The 24072-nt window shown below is 49.2% G+C and overlaps 1 protein-coding gene across 1 annotated transcript in view; it reads left to right on the top strand.

Annotated features, from left to right (window-relative positions):
- Positions 1-24072, top strand: part of Cul9 (cullin 9) — a 41036-nt gene that overhangs the window by 4667 nt on the left and 12297 nt on the right. Inside the window, exons 4-26 of the mRNA XM_034521279.2 lie at positions 458-958; positions 1767-1902; positions 2027-2220; positions 2441-2843; positions 3237-3429; positions 7486-7693; positions 10243-10439; positions 10732-10949; positions 11763-12009; positions 12085-12190; positions 12648-12875; positions 13135-13225; positions 13349-13520; positions 15053-15158; positions 15555-15650; positions 15853-16028; positions 16170-16303; positions 16674-16853; positions 17031-17146; positions 17227-17409; positions 17534-17694; positions 17939-18167; positions 18245-18434. Of these exons, the coding sequence (XP_034377170.1) occupies positions 458-958; positions 1767-1902; positions 2027-2220; positions 2441-2843; positions 3237-3429; positions 7486-7693; positions 10243-10439; positions 10732-10949; positions 11763-12009; positions 12085-12190; positions 12648-12875; positions 13135-13225; positions 13349-13520; positions 15053-15158; positions 15555-15650; positions 15853-16028; positions 16170-16303; positions 16674-16853; positions 17031-17146; positions 17227-17409; positions 17534-17694; positions 17939-18167; positions 18245-18434 (4465 nt within the window). The remainder of the gene's footprint in view (positions 1-457; positions 959-1766; positions 1903-2026; positions 2221-2440; positions 2844-3236; positions 3430-7485; positions 7694-10242; positions 10440-10731; positions 10950-11762; positions 12010-12084; positions 12191-12647; positions 12876-13134; positions 13226-13348; positions 13521-15052; positions 15159-15554; positions 15651-15852; positions 16029-16169; positions 16304-16673; positions 16854-17030; positions 17147-17226; positions 17410-17533; positions 17695-17938; positions 18168-18244; positions 18435-24072) is intronic.

Below are 24072 nucleotides of genomic sequence, written 5' to 3'. Positions count from 1 at the left end.
GGAAGATACCTGTGTACACACATGTGCACGTGTACTCCCTCCAACACGTGCCACATATGTACACCACACACACAAGTATACATAGAAGTGGTGTAAGATAATTCCTTTATGGACTAGAGATAGATGGCTCAGTGGTGAAGAGCACTGGCTGCTCTTCCAGAGGACCCAGTTCAATTCCCAGCACCCACATGGCAGCTAACAACCATCTGTAACTCTAGTTCCAAGGGATCTAATTGCCCTTTCTTTCTAGCCTTCACAGGCCTCAGACACATACATGGTACACAGACATACATACATGTAAAACATGCATGCACATATTTTTTTTAAGAAAAGATAATTTCTTTGTGTTTCTTAGACAAATCTGAGAAGCATAGGCCTAGGAATGAGGTCTTCCCATTTGTCTGTAGAGGAAGATGCTGAGGGGCTGGGGGTGAAAGCCAGGGGTTGTATTCTGCAGATCCCTGGAAAGCTGCTCTTCTCCCTGGTGAAGCGCTACCTTTGTGTCACTTCCCTGCTGGATCAGCTGAATAACAGCCCAGAGTCAGGAGCTGGAGACCAGAGCTCCCCGTGTCTCCCGAAGGAGAAGAGCCGGGGACAGCAGGAGCTGGAGTTCAGTATGGCAGTGGGCAACCTCATTTCAGAGCTGGTGCGGAGCATGGGCTGGGCGCGGAACCTCAGTGAGCAGGGCCCTGTGCCGCCCCGGCCCTCCCGATCCATCTTCCAGCCGAGCATCTCAGGCCCCCCACTGCTGCTGCCCACCATTGTCACGACTCCCAGGAAGCAAGGGCGGGCCTTCCGAGGTCGGTCTGAATTTTCTAGCCGCAGTGGTTATGGTGAATACGTTCAGCAGACGGTGCAGCCCGGCATGCGAGTTCGCATCCTGGATGACTACGAGGAGATCAGTGCTGGGGACGAGGGCGAGTTCCAGCAGAGCAACAATGGCGTGCCCCCTGTGCAGGTGGGCTCAGACAGTGATGAATCTAGTCTGTGGTGGTGTCTGGGTAGGTAGGAGGTTCCAGTATGCCACCCAAGGAGAAAACCTCCCGGTGTGGCCCGAGGATGTAACTCAGCTGATAGAATGCTCACCTACCATACATGAGGGTCCGGATTTGACCCCCCCAGCACCACATTAAAACTAGACATGCTGTCACATGCTTGAAACCTCAGAACTGGAGACGTAGAGGCAGAGGCAGAAGGATTAATGTTCAAGGTCACCTTTGGCTACATAGCAAGCTGCAGGGTGAGCTTTGTTTCAACAACATGAAACCTTGTTTCAACAACAAAAAGAAAGGAGAGCCTGGCATGGTGGCACTTAACAGGGAGAAGCAGGCATATCTCTGTAGTTTTGAGTCCAGCCTGGTCTATATGGCAAGTCCCAGGACAGCCAGTGCTACATAGAGCCTATCTAAATGATGACAATGATGGTGATGATGGTGGTGATGATGGTGATGATGATATAAAGAAAACACCTAGCTGTAAAGTGGTTTTAAGAACGAATCAGTACAGAAGGTTCCATTTTAACAGGCAGAGAAAATTTGGTGGGGTAGGTGGGCAGTGAGGTAGACTGAGATACCTCCAATGCTGTCAACAGGAGAAGATGCTGAGGAGTGTGTGAGTGAGGCCATGAAGATTAGGAAGAAAGGCAGGGCCCACCAAGTCCCCATGCCGCAGGAAGCCTTTAGTTATGTGGAGAGCTGTCTAGACCAGCTGGGGTCAGGCCCAGGGCTCAGAGACCTGAGTCCTTTCTGCTCTTCATTTCCTACCAGGTCTTCTGGCAGTCAACTGGCCGCACCTACTGGGTGCACTGGCACATGCTGGAGATCCTGGGGCCTGAGGAAGCTACTGGGGAGTCAGCATCAGCGGCTGCGGAGAAGGGAGCAGGGGCAACTGTATTGGGCGCAGGTGAGCCGAGGAGAGGATGCATGGGGATGGTTTGTTTGGAACAGAGGAGTGCTGTCCAGCACTAAGCCGCTTGTGAGCAGCCGCTGCTCCAGAGGTTGGGAATTGACTGTCCCTATATCCTCAGCACGTCCCTCCCAGGACTGGAAGCCTGCACACGGCCTGTACTCACTACCATATCTCCAGCCTGAGCCCCAGAAGAATGAGGAGCCAGGGTACTTGACCCAGGCAGAGTGGTGGGAGCTACTTTTCTTCATCAAGAAGTTGGACTTGTGTGAGCAGCAGCCAATTTTCCAGAATCTGCATGAGAAACTGGATAAGGTACCAGAAGCCTGAGAGCTTTGGGCTGAGGGGTGTGCTAGGTTAGAGCTAGGCGCTCCAGGAAGTTCTCACTTTGGAATGTCACTTAGGAGGAGGAGGAGGAGCTACCTTGAAGCCTGTGGAGGTGGGAGGCATGCTGTGAGGGTCCAGTGTCTTCCCATGGCTGTTCCTAGGAACTTTGTGTCTATTTGTCCCTGAAACGGACCTTTTGTATTGGCAGGCCCTGGGAGAAAAGGCCCTGGGAGAGATCTCTGTGCCCGTAGAGATGGCTGAGAGTGTGCTGCAGGTTCTCAGGAACCGCTTTGAGGGCAGTAACCTCTGTGACCTGTTCAGCTCCCACATCTACACCAAGTATGGGCTACTGCCCAAGGAACTGGGGAGCTCACAGTCTTCACGGAGTCACTCCTGTACCCCAGAGCCAGAGGAGGGGTCCAAGTCAGCTGCCAGCTGCTCAGAGAAGGAAGAGTCCTGCAAAGCAAAAGCTATGCCCCCAAAGGCAGAAGCGGAGCCTGCCAGTGCAAAGACTGAGTCCCCCAAAGCACAGAGTGATTCCCAGCTGTTTAATCAGCTTCTGGTATCCGAGGGGATGGTCCTGCCCCCTGAAACGCAGGAGGCAGCTACTGGTGAGTTCGGTTCTGGGAGGGAAAGCAAGGACATTAGAACAAGACTTGGACTGGCCCAGTAGAAGTGGAGTAGAGTGGAGGGAAAGCCAGGGAGGAAGGGCTCTTCCTGGGGGAAAGCCTGTGAGTACCCACATGTCTCTCCATGAGCTCCACTGTGTCCAACTGACAGCCACCCTTTCTTCAGTGTCTCTAGAAGAGGAGAGTCTGTCTCACAGGCATCCCCATCTTTAGCGTGTGACTAGATAGATCCTCCATGTACAGTTGGAAAAGCAATAAGTGCTGAGCTACAGTGGTGAATACCGTTGATACCATGAGTGGGCTTGACTTTTAAACACTTGCAGCTTAGAGGAATGACCATTGTTTAGCCACTGCCTTTTCCCTCATCAATTGCAGAGATGGCCAGAGCCTTGCGGGGTCCTGGCCCACGCAGCTCCCTGGATCAGCATGTGGCAGCAGTCTTGGCCACTATGCAGATCTCCAACCTGGATACAAACCTGCAGCTTTCGGGGCTTGGCGCCCTCTCCCAGGCTGTGGAGGAGGTCACTGAGCGGGACCACCCCCTGGTTCGTCCTGACAGATCGCTGAGGTTAGCAGAGTCACAGAGGGAAGGGTTTGGGTTGAAGCTGAACCGTGAGGGGAGGGAGGAGTAATAAATCAAGAGGTAGAAAGCCTGGGGGCGGGGGGGGGGGGGTAGAGGAAGAGCAGGCCGAGGACCAGTGGGCTGGGGGCACACGGGTGCTCTCATTAAGTCTGTCTCCTACCACAGAAACGACGAAGTCTTACTAATATTATAGTTTACAGAGAAAGGTAAGAATTCTAGTCACCTGCTCAGAGTTCCACAGAGCCAGAGCCAGACTCTAAACCTAGGTTCTTTTAGCTCTAGTATTTTTTCTTTAAAAAAATTTTTTTTTCAAGCCAGGAATGGTGGCACATGCCTAGTCCTAATTCTCAGGAGGACTGTGAGCTTGAGGCTTTATTATTATTATTTAGCTTGTCTAAATGCTTTCTCTCCTCTTGTTCTTCTGTCCCTACTTACATTGTATTTTAAACTTTTTTAAAAATCTGATTTCTTTATTATACAAGTGCACTTTCATTTTTAAAACAGCGCATATAAAACTACTGATAGAAAGCTCTGCCAGGGTATGGTGGCATGTCACACCTGTCTACAGTCACAGAGCTCATGAGAGTGGGTTAGTAAGAAACGAGAAGAGAGGGGTCGGCTCCGTGCTGTCTTAGGCTGTGATCCTGCATCAAAGCTGAGAAAGGAAAAGCCCAGGTCCCTTCCAATTGCTGTTGTCAGATGGACCAAGCAGGCCATCGACAGGTTTAATATGTAGTTGCTGTTTGAGGACCAGAGAGATGGCTCAGTGGCTAGGAGTACTTGCTGTTTGTCCAGAGAGCCTGAGTTCGATTCCCAGCACCACATTAAGCAGCTTGCAAACACTGATTGCTGCACGTCCCAGTGACCTGCTGCCTCTGCTGCCTTCACAGTCAGCTGCACGAGTGCGTGCCTACAGACAGGCACACGCAGTATAGTATTTTAGAAAGTGTGAATTACATCTTTTTAAATTGAACACTGTGTGTATTATGTACATGGAAATAGCATGTAATATGTGTGTGCCAACATTCACTGTGGCATGTTTGTGGAGAACAAAGGACACTTGAGAGGTTGGTTCTGTCTCTCCACCATGTGGCTTCTGGGGATCAAGTGCAGGACATGAGGCTTGGCAGCAGGTGTCTTTACACACAGAGTCTGTCTGTGTTAATTTCTTAGTTCTGATGACTTTAGGCATATTTACATGTATGTTGTGTTTCCACAAATATCTTTTTTCCACTTTTGTTGAGCTGTTGCTTTTTTCTTATAAAGGCATTCTTACATTAGGAAGGAAGAAAGAAAAAAGAAAGAATTAGGTAAAAGTGATTTAATGTGTCTCCTTGGATACTCAGTGCTAACGTTTTGGTGAACATTACAACTTGCATTTTACCTTGTTCATAGGCATTATCCTAGTTAGAGTAATTTATAAGCAATCCTGGTTTGCGGTGGGGTGTGGCGAAGCCTACCTCTGATCTTAGCACTTGGGAAGCAGAGGCAGGAGAGCGCTACATCAAATACCAACGACGGGCTCTGACTGCAGAAGCGGCTGAGCGTTTGTTGCGTTTACTCCATACTCTGCCGTGGGTTCTCAGGCAATAGATGAGACTAGAACCCTGCCTCCGAGCTCTTCTCCAGAGTGTCTCTGCTTGTGTTCTTTCTCTGAGTAGATCCCAGCCACCTCCCCTGTGTCCATCCCTATATGAAAAGGTGTTAGTCCCTGCTGTCCCTCTCAGGACCTTCACTCATAACCTGACCATAAAAGGTCCTAGCTTAACTAATGAGAGTGTGCCTTTCTCAACTTCGAATTGTTCCCTAAGATTTTCTACATCAGAGTCAGCAGTATAAACATCTCAGCCTAGCTTCTCCAACAGTTTTATTTTTCCGAATGTTTTCTGAGGGTGGTGGTCATTGCAGACAACCTAAGTCTCTAAGCTCTTTTATAGGATGGTGGTTGAATCGTTAATCTGCTCCAGCAGCAATGTCTGGAAGAGATGAAGCTTTAATACTGTGAGTGCCAGAGACACTGCCCAGCGAGGGGCTGGAAGCCCCTTAGAGTTTCCATACAATTCTAGATCAAGAGGGATGTGAGGGCAGCAGGCAGAGCAGAACTCCACACCACCCATGTGGCTGTGGTAACCTGTGGGCCGAATTCCTTCCGTGAGTTCTAAAGCCATTTGCTGTTCCTCCTGCGTGGCCTCAGCAATCCACCTCAGCGTGTCAGCGTTTCTCTTGCCAGTTTTCTCCAGCCCCTGTTTGCTTCTTCTGTTTGTATTGTCTTTCAGTGTGCTCAAGTTTTTAGGTTGCTATAGTGTTCAACATCCTATAGCTTCTGTCCTATTTAGAAAGTCAACTCTCAGTTGAAGAGATGGCTCAGGGTTAGGAGCACACACTGTTCTAGAGGACCCAGTTCACCTCCAAGCACCCACATCAGGAGCTCACAGCCTCCTGTAAACTCCAGCTCCAGGGGATTCAGTGCCCTCTTTGGGCTTTTGCATATGCAACACCACACACACACACACACACACACACACACACACACACACACACAATTTAAAATAAAATCTTAATAAAAAAAGAGCTCATCTATTTTAAGGTTAGAATAATTTATCCCTTTTTGGTGTATGTTTGTACACCTGGGGTGTGGGGGGGGAATGTATACAAGGAGGTCAGAGATCAAATGTTGGGTGTGTTCCTCAGTCTCTCTTCATGTTATTTTTTGAGACAGAGTCTCTCACTGAAGCCAGAGCTCACGGATCTGGCTAGGCCTGCTGGCCAGCTGCCAGCCCAAGGGTCTCAGCCAGAGGGTCTGCCTGTCTTTGCCTCCTCAGTGACCAGCTTTCTCATGTGGGTTCTGGATATCTAGAGTTAATTCTTGATGTTTGTAAAGCAAGTACTTCATTGACTGAGCCATTCAGCCTCTGGAAAAATATTTTCTTGTTTTTCTTTCTTTCTTTCTTTTTCTTTCTTTCTTTCTTTTTTTTTTTTTTTTTTTTTTTTTTGGTTTTTGGAGACAGGGTTTCTCTGAGTAGCCCTGGCTGTCCTGGAACTCACTCTGTAGACCAGGCTGGCCTCGAACTCAGAAATCCGCCTGCCTCTGCCTCCAAAGTGCTGGGATTAAAGGCGTGTGCCACCACTGCCTCGGCTTCTTGTTTTTCTAAAAATATTTTTATTACTTCTGTTTTTTTTTTTTTTTTTTTTTTTTACATTTATTTTGAATTTGACTGGGAATTTATTTCTGCAAATGGCGTAAAGCAGAGTCTAATTTCTCTGTTCTTCAGGTGGATGGCAGGTGAGATGGTGCCACATTTGGCCATCTCTCTGTGGTGCTAGGGACTGAACCCAAGGCTTCACACAGCACCGAGCACATGCTGTCTCTGAGCTACAATGTACCCCACCCCAAGAACATGCTGGACTTGTTGTTTGCTGGGAGGTTTTTTTTTTAATCTTATTTTGTATTTTGGCTTTTTAACTTTTGGAGACAGGGTGTCACACTGTGTTTAAGGCAGTTCTTGCCAGTTCTCGTGTCTTCCTCCCAAATGCTGGGCTCACGGCGTAAGCCACCATGCCCAGCTCCACCGTCTGTTTTCCAGTGGTCCATTCTTGCTCACTGACTGAGATCTACACTTGCTTCTTTTGTTATCCCCTTATCTGTTAGGCTCCCCTGTATTTGTCCCAGAGTTTCAGTCATATACTTTTGGTTATATTTGGTTAACTAGAAGCATTATCTTTTCTAGATATTTCCTAACTGTACTTATATATTTCCCCCTCTTCCTGGATCTGCTGGCCATTTTAAAAAAAACTTTTAAGCCATTTGATTTAAATGACTTTAAGTCTATAGATTCATTTGAAAAGAGGAAGCAGGGCAGTTAGGATGCAGAAAGGGGGATCAGGAGTGAGACTGAGGCCAGGAGAACAGGTTTTGTTTGGGGAGAAGAGTACACTGAATCTTGATGGATAGAGTTAGGCAGGGAGTCAGATGGCATCATGTCTGGAGAGTTACACAAGGCTCCTTGATGTTTGGTGTCCCAGTGTCTTTTCTCTTCTTAGAGAGAAGCTCGTGAAGACACTGGTGGATTTGCTGACCAACCAGGTGGGAGAGAAGATGGTGGTGGTGCTGGCCCTGCGCCTCCTCTACCTGCTCATGACCAAGCATGAATGGCGTCCACTCTTTGCCAGGGAGGGTGGCATCTATGCTGTGCTGATTTGCATGCAAGAATACAAGACATCTGTCTTGGTGCAGCAGGCAGGACTGGCAGTGAGTACACTGGGCAGAGCTGGGCAGAATGATTGATGAGTAACAGGTTGGGGGATGGCTGAGGACCCTGAAGGGCTCCTGTACTGATTCAGACCAAGTTGTGGATAGTGAAGTGGAAAGACATGGAGAGCTTTAAGAATGTGATCTGGGGGCTGGAGGGATGGCTCAGCGGTTAAGAGTACTGGCTGCTCTTCCAGAGGTCCTGAGTTCAGTTCCCAGCAGCCACATGGTGGCTCACAACCATCTGTAATAACATCTCATGCCCTCTTCTGGTGTGTCTGGTGACAGTGTAGTCACATAAAGTAAATAAATCTAAAGAAAATAAATAAATAAATAAAATGTTTTAAAAGGGCATGTGATCTAGGTGGACATGATCTGGGTGACCTTGGAGCTGGGGTGCATGGCTGCAGACGGTAGAATGGAATGTTTGACTGATACTCAGGAGCTGGTGAGCAGCTCGGTGGGGGACGGTGCTTGCTTCCAAGCCTGAAAACCTGAGTTTGGTCCCTGGAACCCACATGGTGAAAGTGAGAGCTGACACTAGAAAAAAGATAGATAGATAGATAGATAGATAGATAGATAGATAGATAGATAGATACTGTCTTAGTTAGGGTTTTATTGCTATGAACAGACACCGTAACCACAGCAACTCTTATAAAGGAAAACATTTAATTGGGGCTGGCTTACAGTTTCTGAAGGAAACAAGTCCATTATCATTATGGCAGGAAGCATGGCAATGTGCAGACAGACATGGTGCTGGAGCTGAGACTTCTACATCTTGATCCACAGGAGGCAGGAGGAGATTATGTGTCACACTGGGCATAGCTTGAGCATAGGAGCCCTCAAAGCCTGCCTTCATAGTGACACACTTCTCCAACAAGGCCACACCTCCTAATAGTGCCCCTCCCTATGGGCCAACCATCCATACCATGAGTCTATGGGGCCTGTGCCTATTCAGACAACCACAGATACACGTTTCAAATTAAGTGGCAGGGTGCACGAGTGGGCTCCTATCTGGGAGTGTTACAGGAAGAGGCAGCTTGAGGAGAAGGTCAGGAGTTTAGTCTTTAGGCTTGTTAACTGTCCCTCACTTGAAATTCCAGGTAGGCATAGGCCAAAGACTAACATCGTAGATATGACAGAGTGTTTGTGTGTTTGTTTTTTAACTGAGTGATTCCCATGTACAGAAATAACCCCTCACTGGGTTTGAGTCGAACAGACAACACTGCCATTGCTCTACCACCTTGGCCAGACAGCAGGGAAGGAAGACCGTGCCCAGAGAGCCTGCAGGAAGTCGACTTCCTGAGCACTCACAATAGTGTTCCATGCTAGTGTGGACTGGGCATTTGGCTGTGTGTGGCTCAGTGTCCCTGAAGGAAACCAGTAAGCCTCATCCAGGACAGTTCTGAAAGTGAATCTCACGGAACAGTGGACACACCCACATGTCCGCTCAGAGCAGACTAAGCTGGGAGGGCCTGATACAGTTCCTTTATAAAGTCATTTGGGGTCTGCACCTTCCAAGAGTAGCCAGGCATTATCTAGGCCACCAGTATGCAAAAATATTTTTCTGATTCTCTCAAATCGCGTGACCAAAAAATACAACATTTACTCCTAAATTCATATTCTTGCCCAGGACAGACTTACAGCCTCTTGATTCTAGGTCGAAGTCTATAGAATCTAGCTACCTGGGCTAGACTTGGGTCATCCCAGAAAATGCTCCTCTTGATGGGCCTGTGTCTCACCTGAATTGTCCTGAATCTTACTTCTAGACTAGTCCATTCTGCGGGCATGTCTTTCAGAGAGACAGCCCTTACAGTAGAGACACCCTTCCCTCAGAGGTAGAATGTTTGCTTTTCATTTTACTGCCTCTGTAATAGCAGAAAATAAGAGTTCACATCACAAACACTTTTCCACAGGCGCAGATGAGGTTGCCTAGGAAGGGAGGAGAGGAAGGAGACAGAGGACTGGAGTTGAGGACCAGGCAGGGAAATACAGAAAGACAGGAGGAATATCAGTATGCCACACAGAGACAGGACTCAGGAAAGGTGGGCGTGGTCAACTGAGATGGGGGTGTGGCTTCAAGGGAAGCCTCAGAGGATAGTCTCAGACAGTGAAAGGGCAGCGTCCATTGGTGAAGATTCTGAATGGGCAGCGAGCCTACTCTGGAGACCTTGATGTTGAGAACCTAGGAGCGGAGAAAAGCAGCCTGTGGTGTACTGCTCACCCTTAGAATGTTGTATTTGCATCCCCTGTTTGCTCCATCTCTTTCCCTGCCCCTCCCCCCCTCTCTTGTCCTATCCCCTCTCTCCCCCCCTCCCCTCCCCACCTCTCCCCTTGTGTCTCTTCATCTTCTGCTCCGTTTCCATTTCTCCAACAGTACAGCTGCCCCAGGGTTTGGGGCCTAGAATGCTGACAGTACCGTCCTCTTTCCCTTTGGGGTGGGGTTGGGGACTGACCCTAGGGCCTTGCACATGATGGACAAGGAATATGCTATATTCCTTGTGATGGCTCTGTCCACCTCTAACTCTGCCTCTGCATCTTTCTTTTAGGCGCTCAAGATGCTAGCCATTGCTAATCCCTCCGAAGTCCCCACTTTCGTCACCAGCCGAGACCCCACCCAACCCCTGTTTGACACCCAGATGACCAGGGAGATCTTTGCCAGCATCGAGTCCGCCACACGTCCAGGCGCCGAGAGCCTGCTTCTCAGTGTACCCGCAGCCGTGATCCTGATGCTGAATACCGAGGGGTCAGATACTACCCTCCAGACTCTAAAGCCTTGCCGTACCCTAAAACCCCACTTCTCTGGGCTCATGTGCTCCACAGAATGTCACTGGAAGAGAGACCAAGTTGATGTAGGGGGTTCCCAGGGAAGGCAGAAAAACTGACTTTCCTTCATGGGGTTGAAGTAGTGGCTCAAGGTCCGATGGCCAGGAGTCCTTCCTCAGAGGGACCACTGAAGCCCCCTCTTGGCCCAGCTGCACTTGTCTCCGCCTCTGTGGTATTCACTGTCAACTTCTTGGGTCACCCCTTCCTCCCAGGTGCTCCTCTGCCGTGAGGAATGGTCTGCTGCTACTCAACCTGCTCCTGTGCAACCACCACACCCTGGGAGACCAGATTATAACGCAGGAGCTGAGAGACACCTTGTTCCGGCACTCAGGGATAGCACCGGGGACAGAGCCAATGCCCACCACGCGCACCATCCTCATGATGCTTCTCAGTCGCTACTCAGAGCCTTGGGGAAGTCCTGAGCGAGCAGGTACCATGGCGGGGGTGCTTTGCTGAGGAGAGACGTGTGCCATGCTGTGACCAGGAATCTAAGCTTTACGTTCTGGTCACTTAATGAAGGGGACAGGAATCTTCAGGAAGTGACTGAAACCTTTAGTGCTCAAGCCAGAGATTTTTGTTGTTGTTGTTGTTGTTTGTTTGTTTGTTTTTTTTTTTTTTTTTTTTTTTTTTTTTTTTTTTTTTTTTTTTTTTTTTTTTTTTTTTTTTGAGGGTAGGGAGGACGGGTAATGTGTATGAGGTTATGGAACCCAGGCTGATCTCAAACTCAAGTTCTTGGCTCAGTCTCCCAGATGTTAGCAGTACCTGTGTGCATCTCCGTGGCATGTCTGATCTTAGCAGAACTTGTTGACCAAAAGGAGGGCTATCGATGTCATAGGAAATGCTTTGTTTAAAAAAAATAGGTAAAAACGCAGATGTATGGATACGGACTGTAATAAGCGGCATGTGGCCTTGAGTCTGTGTGTCTGAAGCCTAACACTCAGCAGTTTGGAGACGATCCTATCACCACAGTACTGACAATATAGTTAGCATTTAATAGTGGAAGGTTTCCAGGATGTGCTTAGCTCAGCAATGTCCCTTACACTGTATCGCGTTTTAAGTAAAGTTAGGTCTACATTGGAGACCAGAAAAAAAAATTTTCTTATCCTTTGACAAACTGTGACATAGACATCCTCAGTGTGGACAGAGAGTTTGCGGGGGATGGTTTTCCGGATGGCACCGTTTGTTGGTTTGACTGACTTATGCCTCTCATGCACATTTTGCCTCTGGTGTGTCTGCCCTGCAGCACTGGAGACCCCAAGCACCCAGGGTCAGGATGGGTCCCCTGAGTCACTCATCCGATCCCTGGTGGGGGACCTGTCGGCAGAACTCTTCCTGGACTTGGAGCGTGTGCTGTGCCATGAAGGCAGCCCTCGAGGTGCCATGCGGCCCCTCCTCAAGCGCCTCCAGCAGGAAGCACAGCCCTTCCTCCTGTTGCTGCGGGCTCTCGATGCCCCTGGGCCCAACAGAACTCTGCTGCTCACCGTCCTCAGGTAAAGGGTCTGTCCAGACTCCGTGCACAGGGACTGAGCGGCTGCTGGGGCTTTATTTGTTCCCCTCCCCTCCAGGGTCATGACACGACTGCTGGATTATCCTGAGACAATGGTCCTCCCATGGCACGAGGTCCTGGAGCCCTGCCTCAACTGCCTGAATGGGCCAAGCAGTGACTCTGAGGTACCAGATCCCTGGTAGGGGTTGGAAGAGGGAAAGCAGAAGTTGGGGCACCACCTGCCTAGTGAGGCTCTAGAGGTTCAGCAGATCCTTGTAGGTCTGAGGGTCTCAGGGAACTGTGGTCTCTGGAGGAAGGAGAGGAAGGCCGCTGTCACCCAGCAATCCAGACAGGCCTTGCCGTCTCCGAGCCAGGGTTTGTTCATCGTAGAGTGATGTCAGACAAAGGCTAGCTCTTGGGATAGTTTGATGCTGGCAGGAAGAAGCCTGTGAAACTCCCCAAGCTGTACCGTCAGCTGACTCAGTCCCCATGCTTCAGCTATGCTGTTCCGCTCTCCCCACCTCTCCTGGCCCTGCACACGTCCTCAGTCTCTGCCACTCTTCCTTCAGTGGGCCCAGCCCTTGCCTGTACATGCTCTGTCCTTGCCTTCCTGGAAATTCATCTGTGTGGCTCTGGGCTCAGGTTGTCCAGGAGCTGACATGCCTCCTGCACCGCCTGGCTTTGATGCATAAAGACTATGCAGTAGTGCTTTGCTGCCTGGGAGCCAAAGAAACCCTCTCCAAAGTCCTGGACAAGCACTCTGCTCAGCTCCTGCTGGCCTCTGAGCTTCGCCACCTGGTGACGGAGTGCGAGAAGTACGCCCAACTCTACAGTAACCTCACCTCAAGCATCCTGGCTGGCTGCATCCAGGTGAGGGGGACACTGAAGGTGCCAACTGAGAGAGGAAAGCCAGAAACAAGGAATGGGCTCGTCATGTGTCTGTCTCTGGGGTCCCATGGGGCATCAGTGGCAGCGAATCTGGGCGCGTGTCTCTAAGCTTTCCCCACATGGTCTCTTCAGAGTTTGGTGAGAAGGGTTGAGTGCTCTGCTCCTTCTTGGCCTCTTTTCCTCTCTGCTTGCTTCCAACTGTTCTTCCACATTCCCTCCCTGCCCTGTGTTCTGGCTGCAGATGGTGCTGGGCCAGATTGAAGACCACAGGCGAACCTACAAGCCCATCAATATCCCCTTCTTTGATGTGTTCCTCAGGCATCTCTGCCAGGGTTAGTAGCTCAGCCATGCCCCAGGCTCCCACCCAGCCTCTGCTCTCTTCTTCCCAGTCTCTGGCCTTCCCTTATCTCTGACCCTGCTGTGATCCACCTGTCCCTTCCTCCCCTCTCCCCCAGGCTCCAGTGTGGAAGTGAAGGAAGATAGGTGCTGGGAGAAGGTGGAGGTGTCCTCGAACCCACACCGGGCCAGCAAGCTGACAGACCGCAACCCCAAGACCTACTGGGAGTCCAACGGTAGCACTGGCTCCCACTCCATCACCTTGCACATGCACCGTGGTGTTCTTATTAGGTGTGAACCCATTTGTTTGCATGTATGCACACACAAACTATCCTACTGCACCAATCTATCTCCCGCAAAGCACCGTCCCACAATGCCCTTAGTAAACTGTCCTTGTGGGACATTTCACACTCATCTTGTGCAGCAAAAGCATGGCTGACACACTGGCCTGTCTATTCTCTGCTGTGTGAACATCTCACTGCCTGAACCCAGGCACCAGATCCTAACGATACCACACCACCATCTCATGCTTAGAGACCAATAGTCTGCTCACCTCCTTGTGCCATGGCTGTTTATTGAATGCCAAGAATGCCAAGCACTGCTTGAGGCTCTGAGGGCACAGGGACAGTAAGAGACAAGGGATTTGTAGTTGGGGTCTCAGGCTAGTGAGTCAGTCAAGAGAATCAGGCCGATGGTTCATGGTGCATGCATATAATAATCTCATCACTCAGGAGACTGAGGCAGGAGGATCAAGAGTTTGAGCCTGAGCTCCATATTGATACCCTGTCTCAAGGCAAGGAATAAAAGAGGAAACAAGGAAATAAAACAGCATAAAGAGGAAGCATCATGGTCCAGGCACAGTGACATGGCTGTTGCCCCACTCCCTGGGAAGCTGAGGCAGGAGGCTCTCTTGAACCCAGCCAGAGCCATTCAGGTCAATGTGAGGAGCAAGAGCCTACTAGAGAGATAGAGGGCCAGGAGAACGGAACCTGGGGCCAACGGGGGTCAGAGAAGGCTTACCTTCCAGGAGCTGCTGGCTGAGCTGAAACCTGACATTGAAATTAGCTCAGTAAACAGAACCACATGGCATTTCAGGCAGAGAGACAGCACGTAGAATGGGAGAAACAGGATGCTGCGCTGGGCGGTTTAAAATACTGGTCAGGTGGGATGAAGGGCGGGCGCATCACAGTGGCAGGGGAGCAGCCAGGAGAGAAGGCACATTCAGACAGTAGCTTTCTGAGGAACTTGAACCTTGTTCTGAAACTTGGGGATTCATCCAAGGACTTTAAGAAACTAGTTTCGATTTTTAGTTGGTACTTGGATAACCCTGAAGATTAAGGCTGGAGGCCAGAGTAAGGGTGTTGGAAGCCATGTGAGGTCCGGCTGGGGCATGTGCTGTGTGCTCAGTTAAGAGGGGTGAGGGAGCAGAGTGAACTGTGAGATACTGAGGTTTAGGTCTACAAAATTTGACACTGGTTGGTGAGGGAAGCTGTGACCAGGTAGATGGCTTATTCCTTCTGTGAGGGACAGAAATAGGAAGGGCTGAGTTGCTGTGGACAGATGATTGTCCCATGTTGTCATGCTGTCCTTAAGGAACCTGCTGATCATGACATGGGGATGTCTGTTACATGTACAGCATGGCATTTGTTTGTTTTTGAACCTAGGGTTTAAATAAAAGCACTTTGAAGAAATACAAAGGGGAAATCTGGGGGTCTGGGGAAGACGGGTAGGACAGGAGGAGGAGGAAGAGGAGGAGGAAGAAGAAGAGAAGGAGGAGGGATGAAGTGGCCCTGATTCTCAGTAGCTTCTTTCTCTTCCCTCAGGCAGCTGACCTTGCTTGTGGCCAGTGAGGATTCAAGTTACATGCCAGCCCGGGTGGTGGTGTTTGGGGGTGACAGTGTCGGCTGCATCAGCACCGAACTTAACACGGTGGGGACCCTTGTACCTCCCCTTTACTCTGCATTCCTGTCCCCCACTTTTCTCAAGACCTGTGGGGAAGACCCATCTCTGGGGAATGGCTCTCAGTTCTGTCTGGGAAGGTCTCACCTCTGGAGTGTGTCTGGGCTCGGTGTATGAATGAGACCACAGGCCCTGCTGGTCTTAATGGCTGTCAGCAGTCCCCAGCCCTCTTCTCTCTATCCCACTTTATTTTGTTATATGTCTAAGTATATGTCTGTATGTGTGAATACAGGTGCCCTTAAAGACCAAAAGAGGGCATCAGATCCTGAGAGCTAAAATTACAGGTCCTGGGATTCAAACTCAGGTCTTCTGCTTTTGTAGCCAAGACCCTTAGTGATCTCTGCTTCTTCTGTCCTACCCTGTCAGGTAAATGTGATGCCCTCTGCCAGCCGGGTAACCCTCCTGGAGAACCTGAGCCGCTTCTGGCCCATCATCCAGATCCGAATAAAACGCTGCCAGCAGGTAGGACCAGGAGGAAGCACAGGGTCTCCTTAGCGGGTGGGTTCTCCAACAGCTTCCAGCCAGGACAGTCACAGTTCCTCCTTGGGTAGCTTGGAGATGGCCTGGAGACCTAGTGAGTCCCAGGAAACTCTTGGGAATCCAAGGTGTGGAGCTTGGCTTGAGGTGGGGGGTGGCATAGATAACAAGTCTGTGTGTGCTGCAGGGCGGTATCGACACCCGGGTTCGGGGTGTGGAGGTGTTGGGCCCCAAGCCCACATTCTGGCCATTGTTCCGGGAGCAACTCTGCCGACGTACTTGTCTCTTCTACACAATTCGGGCACAAGCATGGAGCCGGGACATAGCAGAGGACCGCCAGCGCCTCCTGCAGCTCTATCCTAGGTGGGTGTGCCTCAGGAGGGGGAACAGTCAGGGACTGATTGACACTGTAAGATGTGGGGACCAGGGAGATGCTGTAGGCACCTGAGCAGCGAGAGGTGAGGGAGTCTGCCTTTAGTCTGACCATATACTTTTTCTTTCCAGACTGAACAGAGTTTTGCGCCATGAACAGAGTTTTGCGGATCGCTTCCTCCCTGATGACGAGGCCGCCCAAGCACTTGGCAAGACCTGCTGGGAGGCCCTGGTCAGCCCCCTGGTGCAGAACATCACCTCTCCCGGTAACCACCCACCCACATCCCACCCACACCCCACCCACGCCCCACCCACACCCAGCTTCTCCCAATCCTCAGGGGTCTCCTGGGTTGATATTCTAGGTTCTCCTGGCTCCTGTATCCTCTCATGACTGGTCTCTTCAATGTTCCTCTCTCCTGCCCACCCCAGGGACTGCTCCCTGACACTGGTTTTCAATCTTCCCCTCCACACCAGCCCTGCCCTGTCACCATGTCCCTGGGCTCCAGCTGAAGCCAGCTGTGGTGATGGAGGACTAGGCCTCTGCCTCCCTCAAATCTTTTTGTCTAATTGAACCTGCACCTTAATTCTCTGTCACCCCCACTTCACAGACACCCATTCATGACCTGTCTTTTTCAGATGCAGGGGGTGTGAGTTCCCTGGGATGGCTGCTGGACCAGTACCTAGAGCATAGGGAGAGTGCACGGAGCTGCCAGAGTCAGGCAGCATCCTTTACTTCTCAAGTTCGGCGCCTGTGCCGCTTGCTGGTACATGTGGAAACCCCTCCTGGACCTTCTCCTGAGAAGTCCTCGCAGCCCCGTGAGTCCAGTGTGGCCTGTTGGGCTGAGAGTCTGTGCTGTGGGGCTCTCTGGCTCCTTCCTCCTCTGCTTCTCTAGGCTCTGGAACCTTATGACCTTCCAGGAGATAAACACTGAAGAACCATGGCCCACTCAGAGGTCAGAGTGAAACTCACTCCTTTGCCCTCTGTTTCCATAGTCAGCAAGAACAGTAAGAGTCAGGATGGAAGCCCCACACCAGCACCGGCACCGGTCCGTCCCAGTGCCAGCCTTCGGAACATCACCCAGTGTTGGCTGAGTGTGGTGCAGGGACAGGTAGGCAGATGCAAGCCTGGCAGGCAGGATGGAACACAAGCAGTCATCCCTCTCCATCACTTCTTACTCTGTCATTTCAGGTCAGCAGATTTCTGGCTGCAGCCTGGAGGGCCTCAGACTTTGTGCCTCGTTACTGTAATCTCTATGAGCGCTTGCAAAGAGCAGGCTCAGAGCTGTTCGGGCCTCGGGCAGCCTTCACTCTGGCTCTGCGCAGTGGTTTCTCTGGAGCTCTGCTGCAGCAATCCTTCCTCACTGCTGCCCATGTGAGTGAGGCCAGGCCCGGGCTGTCACCCTGTGCCATCTCCTACTCTTCCCTTTCCCCTCCCTCCACTTGCCCTCTCTACCCCTTGTTCGCAGCTCGTCTGATGTCCATTCTGTTGTCCCCAGATAAGTGAGCAGTTTGCTAGGCACATTGACCAACAAATCCAGGGCGGTTTGCTTGGCGGAGCCGCTGGAGTAGGAATGCTGGGACGGCTTCAGCGGCACCTGGAGCCCATCATGGTCCTTTCCGGCCTAGAGCTGGCCACTACGTTTGAGCACTTCTATCAGTGAGTCATGTTCTGGAGAGGCCAGGAACAGGAGACTTAGAGGCCAGAGAAGGGGAAGATTCGAGGGTTACTGGGAGATGAGGCAAGACTTGGTGGGGGAAGTTAAGACATGGTGCTGGTAGAGATGAGGTGGGTCCTGTAACTAATGTGAGCTGTAACACAGACTTACCTTCAGGAGGAGAAGGCTGGGCCTGGGCCATGCTGGCACCCATGCTGAGACTGGGGCTGCCCGTGTTTGCTGCAGGCATTACATGGCTGACCGTCTCCTGAGCTTGGGCTCGAGCTGGCTGGAGGGGGCCGTGCTGGAGCAGATTGGCCTCTGCTTCCCCAGCCGCCTCCCTCAGCTGATGCTGCAGAGCCTGCACACCTCAGAGGAGCTGCAGCGACAGTTCCACCTCTTCCAGCTGCAGCAGCTCGACAGACAACTCTTGGAGCAGGGGGACCAGGAGGAATGGAGTCCAGAGAAAGTGGAGGTGAGGGCCAGGGAGGAGAGAGCAGCAGCAGGAGAGCACAGACCAGAAGAGGGCTCATGAGTTCCTCTTACTCCTAGGAGGAAGACAAGGGACAGGAGCCTGGAAGAGAACTCTTCACAGAAGACCCAGGACCAGCTGTTTCTGTCCTGGTCTTGTCACCACGTTGCTGGCCTGTCTCCCCACTGTGCTACCTGCACCACCCCAGAAAGCGCTTTCCCACGGAGTTCTGTGATGCCCTTGATGGGTTCTCCAGCTTCTACTGCCACAGTGAGGAGCTGGGGACAGGAAGCTGGAGCTTGAGGTGCATTCCGGGTGGCAGCAGAGGAAAAGGAGAGGCCACCAGGCAGGAGTGTGCAAATAGGACGAGAGTCTTCCTAGGCTGGGCAGTTTCTTGTGGGAGGGTGCAAAAGAGTGAGAACAGCCATGCTGATGCCTGCTCTGTCCTCCAGCTCCCTGGGAGCCAGTTCTGTTTGCATTTTCTGTCTTCACGTTGTCTGCTCACTTTGTGTTCGGTCATGGGAACGTCCTTCCAAATAAAAATATTTAAGGCTATTTATCCCCATCATTTTAACTGCACCCGATGGCTTTGGGTTTGGTTTTGTTGTTGTTGTTTTGGTTTTTTTTTTTTAAATATTTTTATCGGTATAAAAGTAGTATTCAGTAGAAGGCTTAATGAGTTTATATACCTCTATATAGCCACGATCAAGGTGGTCCCCAAGATCAAGAGACAGAACATTCCTGCACCCAGCAGGCTTCTTTCTCCCTCATATAACCTTTCTGGTCAGTTTGTCCCTTTGATCTCTCTTCCTGTCACCTGCACCTGTGCTTTATCTAGATGGGACCATGGCATATGTGATGTGCTGTGTCTGCTTTCTTGCACACAGCCTGGTGTCTGTGAGATTGGTCACTGAAACATTAGTTTTTGTTCTTTGGTTTGCTGAGTCTTATTTCATTGTGTGAATGTTTATATCTTTCCTATTCTTGTGGGACACTGAGAGTGTGCCATATATAGGATTCTTGTGTGTAATTTTTAGTTTTATTGTTTTATTATGTATATGGACATTTTGCCTCTCTCTCTCTCTTCTCTCTCTCTCTCTCTCTCTCTATCTCTCTCTCTCTCTCTCTCTCTCTCTCTCTCTCTGTGTGTGTGTGTGTGTGTGTGTAATCTGTGCACCACATGTGTGCCTGGTGCCCAGGGAGGCCAGAAGAGGGAGTTAGATCCCCTGATACTGGAGCAGACGATTTGAGCCATCTTGTGGCCACTAGCAATCCAACCTGGGTTCTCTGGAAGAGAGGCCATTAGTCTCAACCACAGAGCTATGTCTTCAGCACTGTGTGTAATTTTAAAATATTTATTTATTTATTTAATGCGAGTTTTACTGCATGTATGGATGTACCATGTGTATGCCTGGTGCTTGCAGAGACCATAAGAGGGCGTTAGGTTCCCTAGGACTAGAGTCATGGACATGGTGGAGCCACCATGTGGATGCTGGGAACTGAATCTGGGTCATCCACAATACTCTTAATTGCTGGACCATCTCTCCAGCATTTCCACAGGATCTTGTATAAGTTTTTTATAGACAGGGTCTTTCTGTGTAGCCCTGACTCACGTGGCACTTACCCTGTATACAGGCTGATCTAGAAAGCAGACATCCTCCTGCCTCAGTCTGAGAGCCGAGACTAAAGGTGTGTGCTGTTTGGCCACTTCTTTGGCTTATTAGTTTATGAAAAGTATATTTTTAAACCTCCAAAAAAAGAGTTGGCAATGCAGCTCAGTCGGTACAGTCATGCCTAGCACACAGAAGGCCCAGGATGCAAACCCAGCATCACACAAACCATGCTTCATGGCTCATGCCAGCAAGCCCAGCCCATGTGAGGTGCAGACACTGGGACAAGGAGTCCAGGGTCATATTTAGCTACATAGGGAGTTAGAGCCCAGCCTGGGCTAGACACCATGTCTGCAAAAGCAATCCAGCTAGCGCAAATAAGTTTTTCATTTAGTTTAATAACTTTAGATTTCTGCCTTCATTCTATTGTGATCAAAGAACATAGTTTCTGTTGCCTTACTTCTTTAATTTATTGATCCTTCATTTATGACCTAGTGGATGATAGAGTTTTATAAGCAGTGATCAGGAAAAGATGTGTTCTTTGGTTGTTGGATTCATAATTCATGAATTGTTCTCTTCACTTGCTCCACACTCTATGCCTTACTGATCCTGTCTGCTTCCCCACTACTGAGAGAGGTGCTCAGATTTACCCTTATGGTTGTGTGTGTGTTTTTTAATGTTTTATTATTATTTGTGTATAGTATATGTGGCCGTGCACCACATCCCATAACCACAGAGCCAGAAGAGGGCATCAGATCCTCAGGGACTGGAGCTATGGGTGGTTGTAAGCCACCATGTGGGTGCTAGGAATCGAACCTGGGTTTTCTAGAAGAGCAACCAGAGCTCTTAACCACTGAGCCATCCACCCAGCTCCTGGCTGTGTGTTTTTTTTTTTTAAAAAAAAAAAAACTTGTAACATGTTACTATTGCTTCCTGTTGTCTTGGCTCTGCCCTTAGAGGCACATTTAAAGTCACTCAAGAATGCCATCAGATGGAACTTTTCTAAAGACAAGAAAAATTTCAACACCTTCAATCCCAGCACTCAGGAGGCAGACAGATGAGGATCTCTTTGTGTTTGAGGCCAGCCTGGTTTATAGAACGAGTTCCAGGACAATCAGGGCTACACAGAGAAACTATGTCTGGAAAAACAAAACCAAACAAAAAAGTTTTTTTTGTGCACTTTTCAATTCCATAATTGTTCCTGGACGTTTTAAACACTTGAACTTATGACTGATATTACTGATGGACTGAATATTTAATTTTAATCATTTTAAATTTAAAATTGGACTACATGTAGCTAGTGCCTACCATCAAGGACTGCATAGATTTATAGAGTTTTGTGGTAACTAAACTTTGTTATTATTATGAGCTGACTTTGTTTCTGTTGTGTGTTTCTGTCTTGTTTCCTGTTTGTGTCTGTTTTCCCTGATGGCAGTCGTGCTCCAGCAGGTTTCAGCTAATATTTCTGTATCCTTTTTGTCTTGCTTTCACACTGAAAGAAGCCCTTAATTGTTTGGGTCTCTTTGTTTTTGAGACAGGTCTCATGTAGTCCAGGCTGGCCTCAAACTTGCTAGGTAGCAGAAGACGACCTTGAACTTCTATCTTCTCATCTTTTGTGTTTGGGGATTAATAGTTGGTACCACAGGGCCTGGTTTATGTGCTTTTTGGCTCAAACCTGGGACTTCACACAGGCTCCATCCACTTCTACTAAGTGGGCTGCATGGACAGCTCTTAGGTTTCTCTTCCTCTTCTTTCTTTCATTACCTCTCTTGTATGTTCTCATGGGTGTGTGTGTCTCTCTGTGTGGTATATGTGTGTACATGTTTGTGGGTGGGTATGGCATCTGTGTGTACATGTTGGTGTGTGTGTCTGTGTGTGTGGTATATGTGTGTACATGTTTGTGGGTAGGTATGGCATCTGTGTGTACATGTTGGTGTGTGTGTCTGTGTGTGTGGTATATGTGTGTACATGTTTGTGGGTGGGTATGGCATCTGTGTGTACATGTTGGTGTGTATGTGCAGGCACATGTGGAGAGCAGAGGTCCACACTGAGTGTCTTCCTCAGATACTCTCACTTTATTTTTTGAGACAGGGTCTTTCATTGAACCTAGAGTTCAGTTTATCTTGCCTGGCTGGCCAGAAAGCCCTCGGGATCCTCCTGCCTCTGACTCCCAAGTGCTGGGATCACAGGCATTTCCTGCACCTGGCTTTTATGTGGGTGTTGGAGACCCACACTCAGGTCCCTGTGCTTGTATACACACACGGTCCTTACTGAGCCTGCTGTCAGGCGCTCTCTCTCTCTCTTTCTCTCATGATAAAATATATCTAACATAACATTTGCCATTTTAACAGCTTTTATGTATACAGTTCAGTCACCCTTAATTGACTTTAATTTAGAAATAATTTCAAGTTAACAAAAAATTGTAACAATAAACTCACCACCCATGTAACCTTTATCAAGTTTACACTGTTGAATAGTTTGCTTTTTTTTTTTTTTTTTTTTTTAAATTTGAAAACAGGTCTCACTGTAGAGCTGGCCAGGCACTTGCTGTACAGAACAGGCTGGTTTGGAAATTGCTCCTCTGACGGGCAGGGGCTGTTGTGCTGGGCTGTGGCGTTTTATTGTTAGCATCAGCTTTTGTTTGTTTGATTTGATTTGAGACAGGGTTTCTCTGTGTAGCCCTGGCTGTCCTAGAACATACTTGACAACTAGAAGTCCCCAGTTTAAACCCCAGAACTGGGGCAGTGGGGTACAGGGAAAGGCCTGGAACTCACAGAGATGCGCCTGTCTCTGCTAGGATTAAAGGCATGTGCCACCACAGCTTGGAACATTTTTTTTTTCTTTTAAAATAAAGGTTTCCCTCTATAGCCTAGGCTGGGCTTCAAATCCAGGCATTTTGACTTTACCTTCTGAGTGCTGGGATTACAGGCATGTAACACCATTTCCAACTCATTCACTCTTCGTATGTTCGTGTGTGTTTGTGTGTGTGTGCGCACACGCACAGTTCCAGAACTATCAGGAGGACACTGTCTACACCCCACTTCTTTGCTCCTGAGTACTTTAGTACATAGTTACTAGGCATGGAGGTATTCAATACACAGAAGTTCATTTACTGCCTTAGTTCCGTACTGCGGGTTTGTCCGCTGACTCATACTGGCTTCTGTGACTTTGCTTTCTGTGTGGGAGAGGAACCAGGCATGTGTCACCTGTTGGTTTAGGTTTCTGGTGTCTTCATCCTAGCAGTTCAACAGTCATCTTTGTCTCTGAACATTGATATATTTTGGGGAACGCAGTCCTTTAAAATGTTGAGGTAGTTGCTCACTTTGTGTAATGTTTTCTTGGGTTTGGACTCACGTTCTGTGTTCACAGGACAGTAGGTGATAACTGTCAAAATATTTTCCTTTTTGTCCATCTGTCCATTCCCTGCCTTTCCCCGAATCCCACTGCCCCAGTTCTGGGGCTTAAACTAGGGACTTTTAGTTGCTAAGTATATACCTAACCACTAAACTACTTATCCCTTGTGATATTAATTCCGACAACCTGGTCAAGTACAGTTAATATTTTTCCCTTGCCACTATTAACAAGGAGTAGGTAGAGGACATATTTCAAAATGAGGCTGGTAATTCTCAAAGCATTTTGTTTTATTTCTTTTCGAGACAGGGTTTCTCTGTGTAACCATGGCTGTCCTGGAACTTGCTCTGTAGACTAGGCTGGCCTTGAATTCAGAGATTAGCTTGCCTCTGATTCTGAATGCTGGGATCAAAGGTGTGTACCACCATTGCCTGGTATTTTATTGATAAGGTTTAATGTATCCCGCCCAGGCTGGCCTCAAGCCTGTGTAGCTGAGAATCACCTTGAACTTTTTATCTGTTCACCTCTACCTTCTGTATGCTGGGATTATAGTCATCTGTCACCATGCTCAGTTTATGCTGTGTTGGGGCTTGAACCCTGGGCTCTGTGCATGGTGAGTAAGCATTTTACCAGCTAAGCTATATCCCTAGCTCTACTTATTCAAAAATATTCTTACTAATGGGGCTGAAGAGATGGCTCAGCAGTTAAGAGCACTGGCTGCTCTTACAGAGGACCTGTGTTCAATTCCAGCCTCCCCCCCACCCCCCCACCCCCCTCGCCAGCTGCTCAAAACCATCTGTAACCCCAGTTCCACAAGATATGATGCTCTTCTCAGCCTCTTGAGGGCACCACACACAAGTGGTGCACAGACAGACATGCAGACAAAATACTCCTGCACATAAAATAATAACTTCTAAAGTATTTTTACAGTGATAATTCAAAAACAT

This window comes from Arvicanthis niloticus, chromosome 17 (genome assembly GCF_011762505.2).
Source record: "Arvicanthis niloticus isolate mArvNil1 chromosome 17, mArvNil1.pat.X, whole genome shotgun sequence".
NCBI lineage: Eukaryota > Metazoa > Chordata > Mammalia > Rodentia > Muridae > Arvicanthis > Arvicanthis niloticus.
This window is presented reverse-complemented; position numbering and strand designations above follow the sequence as displayed.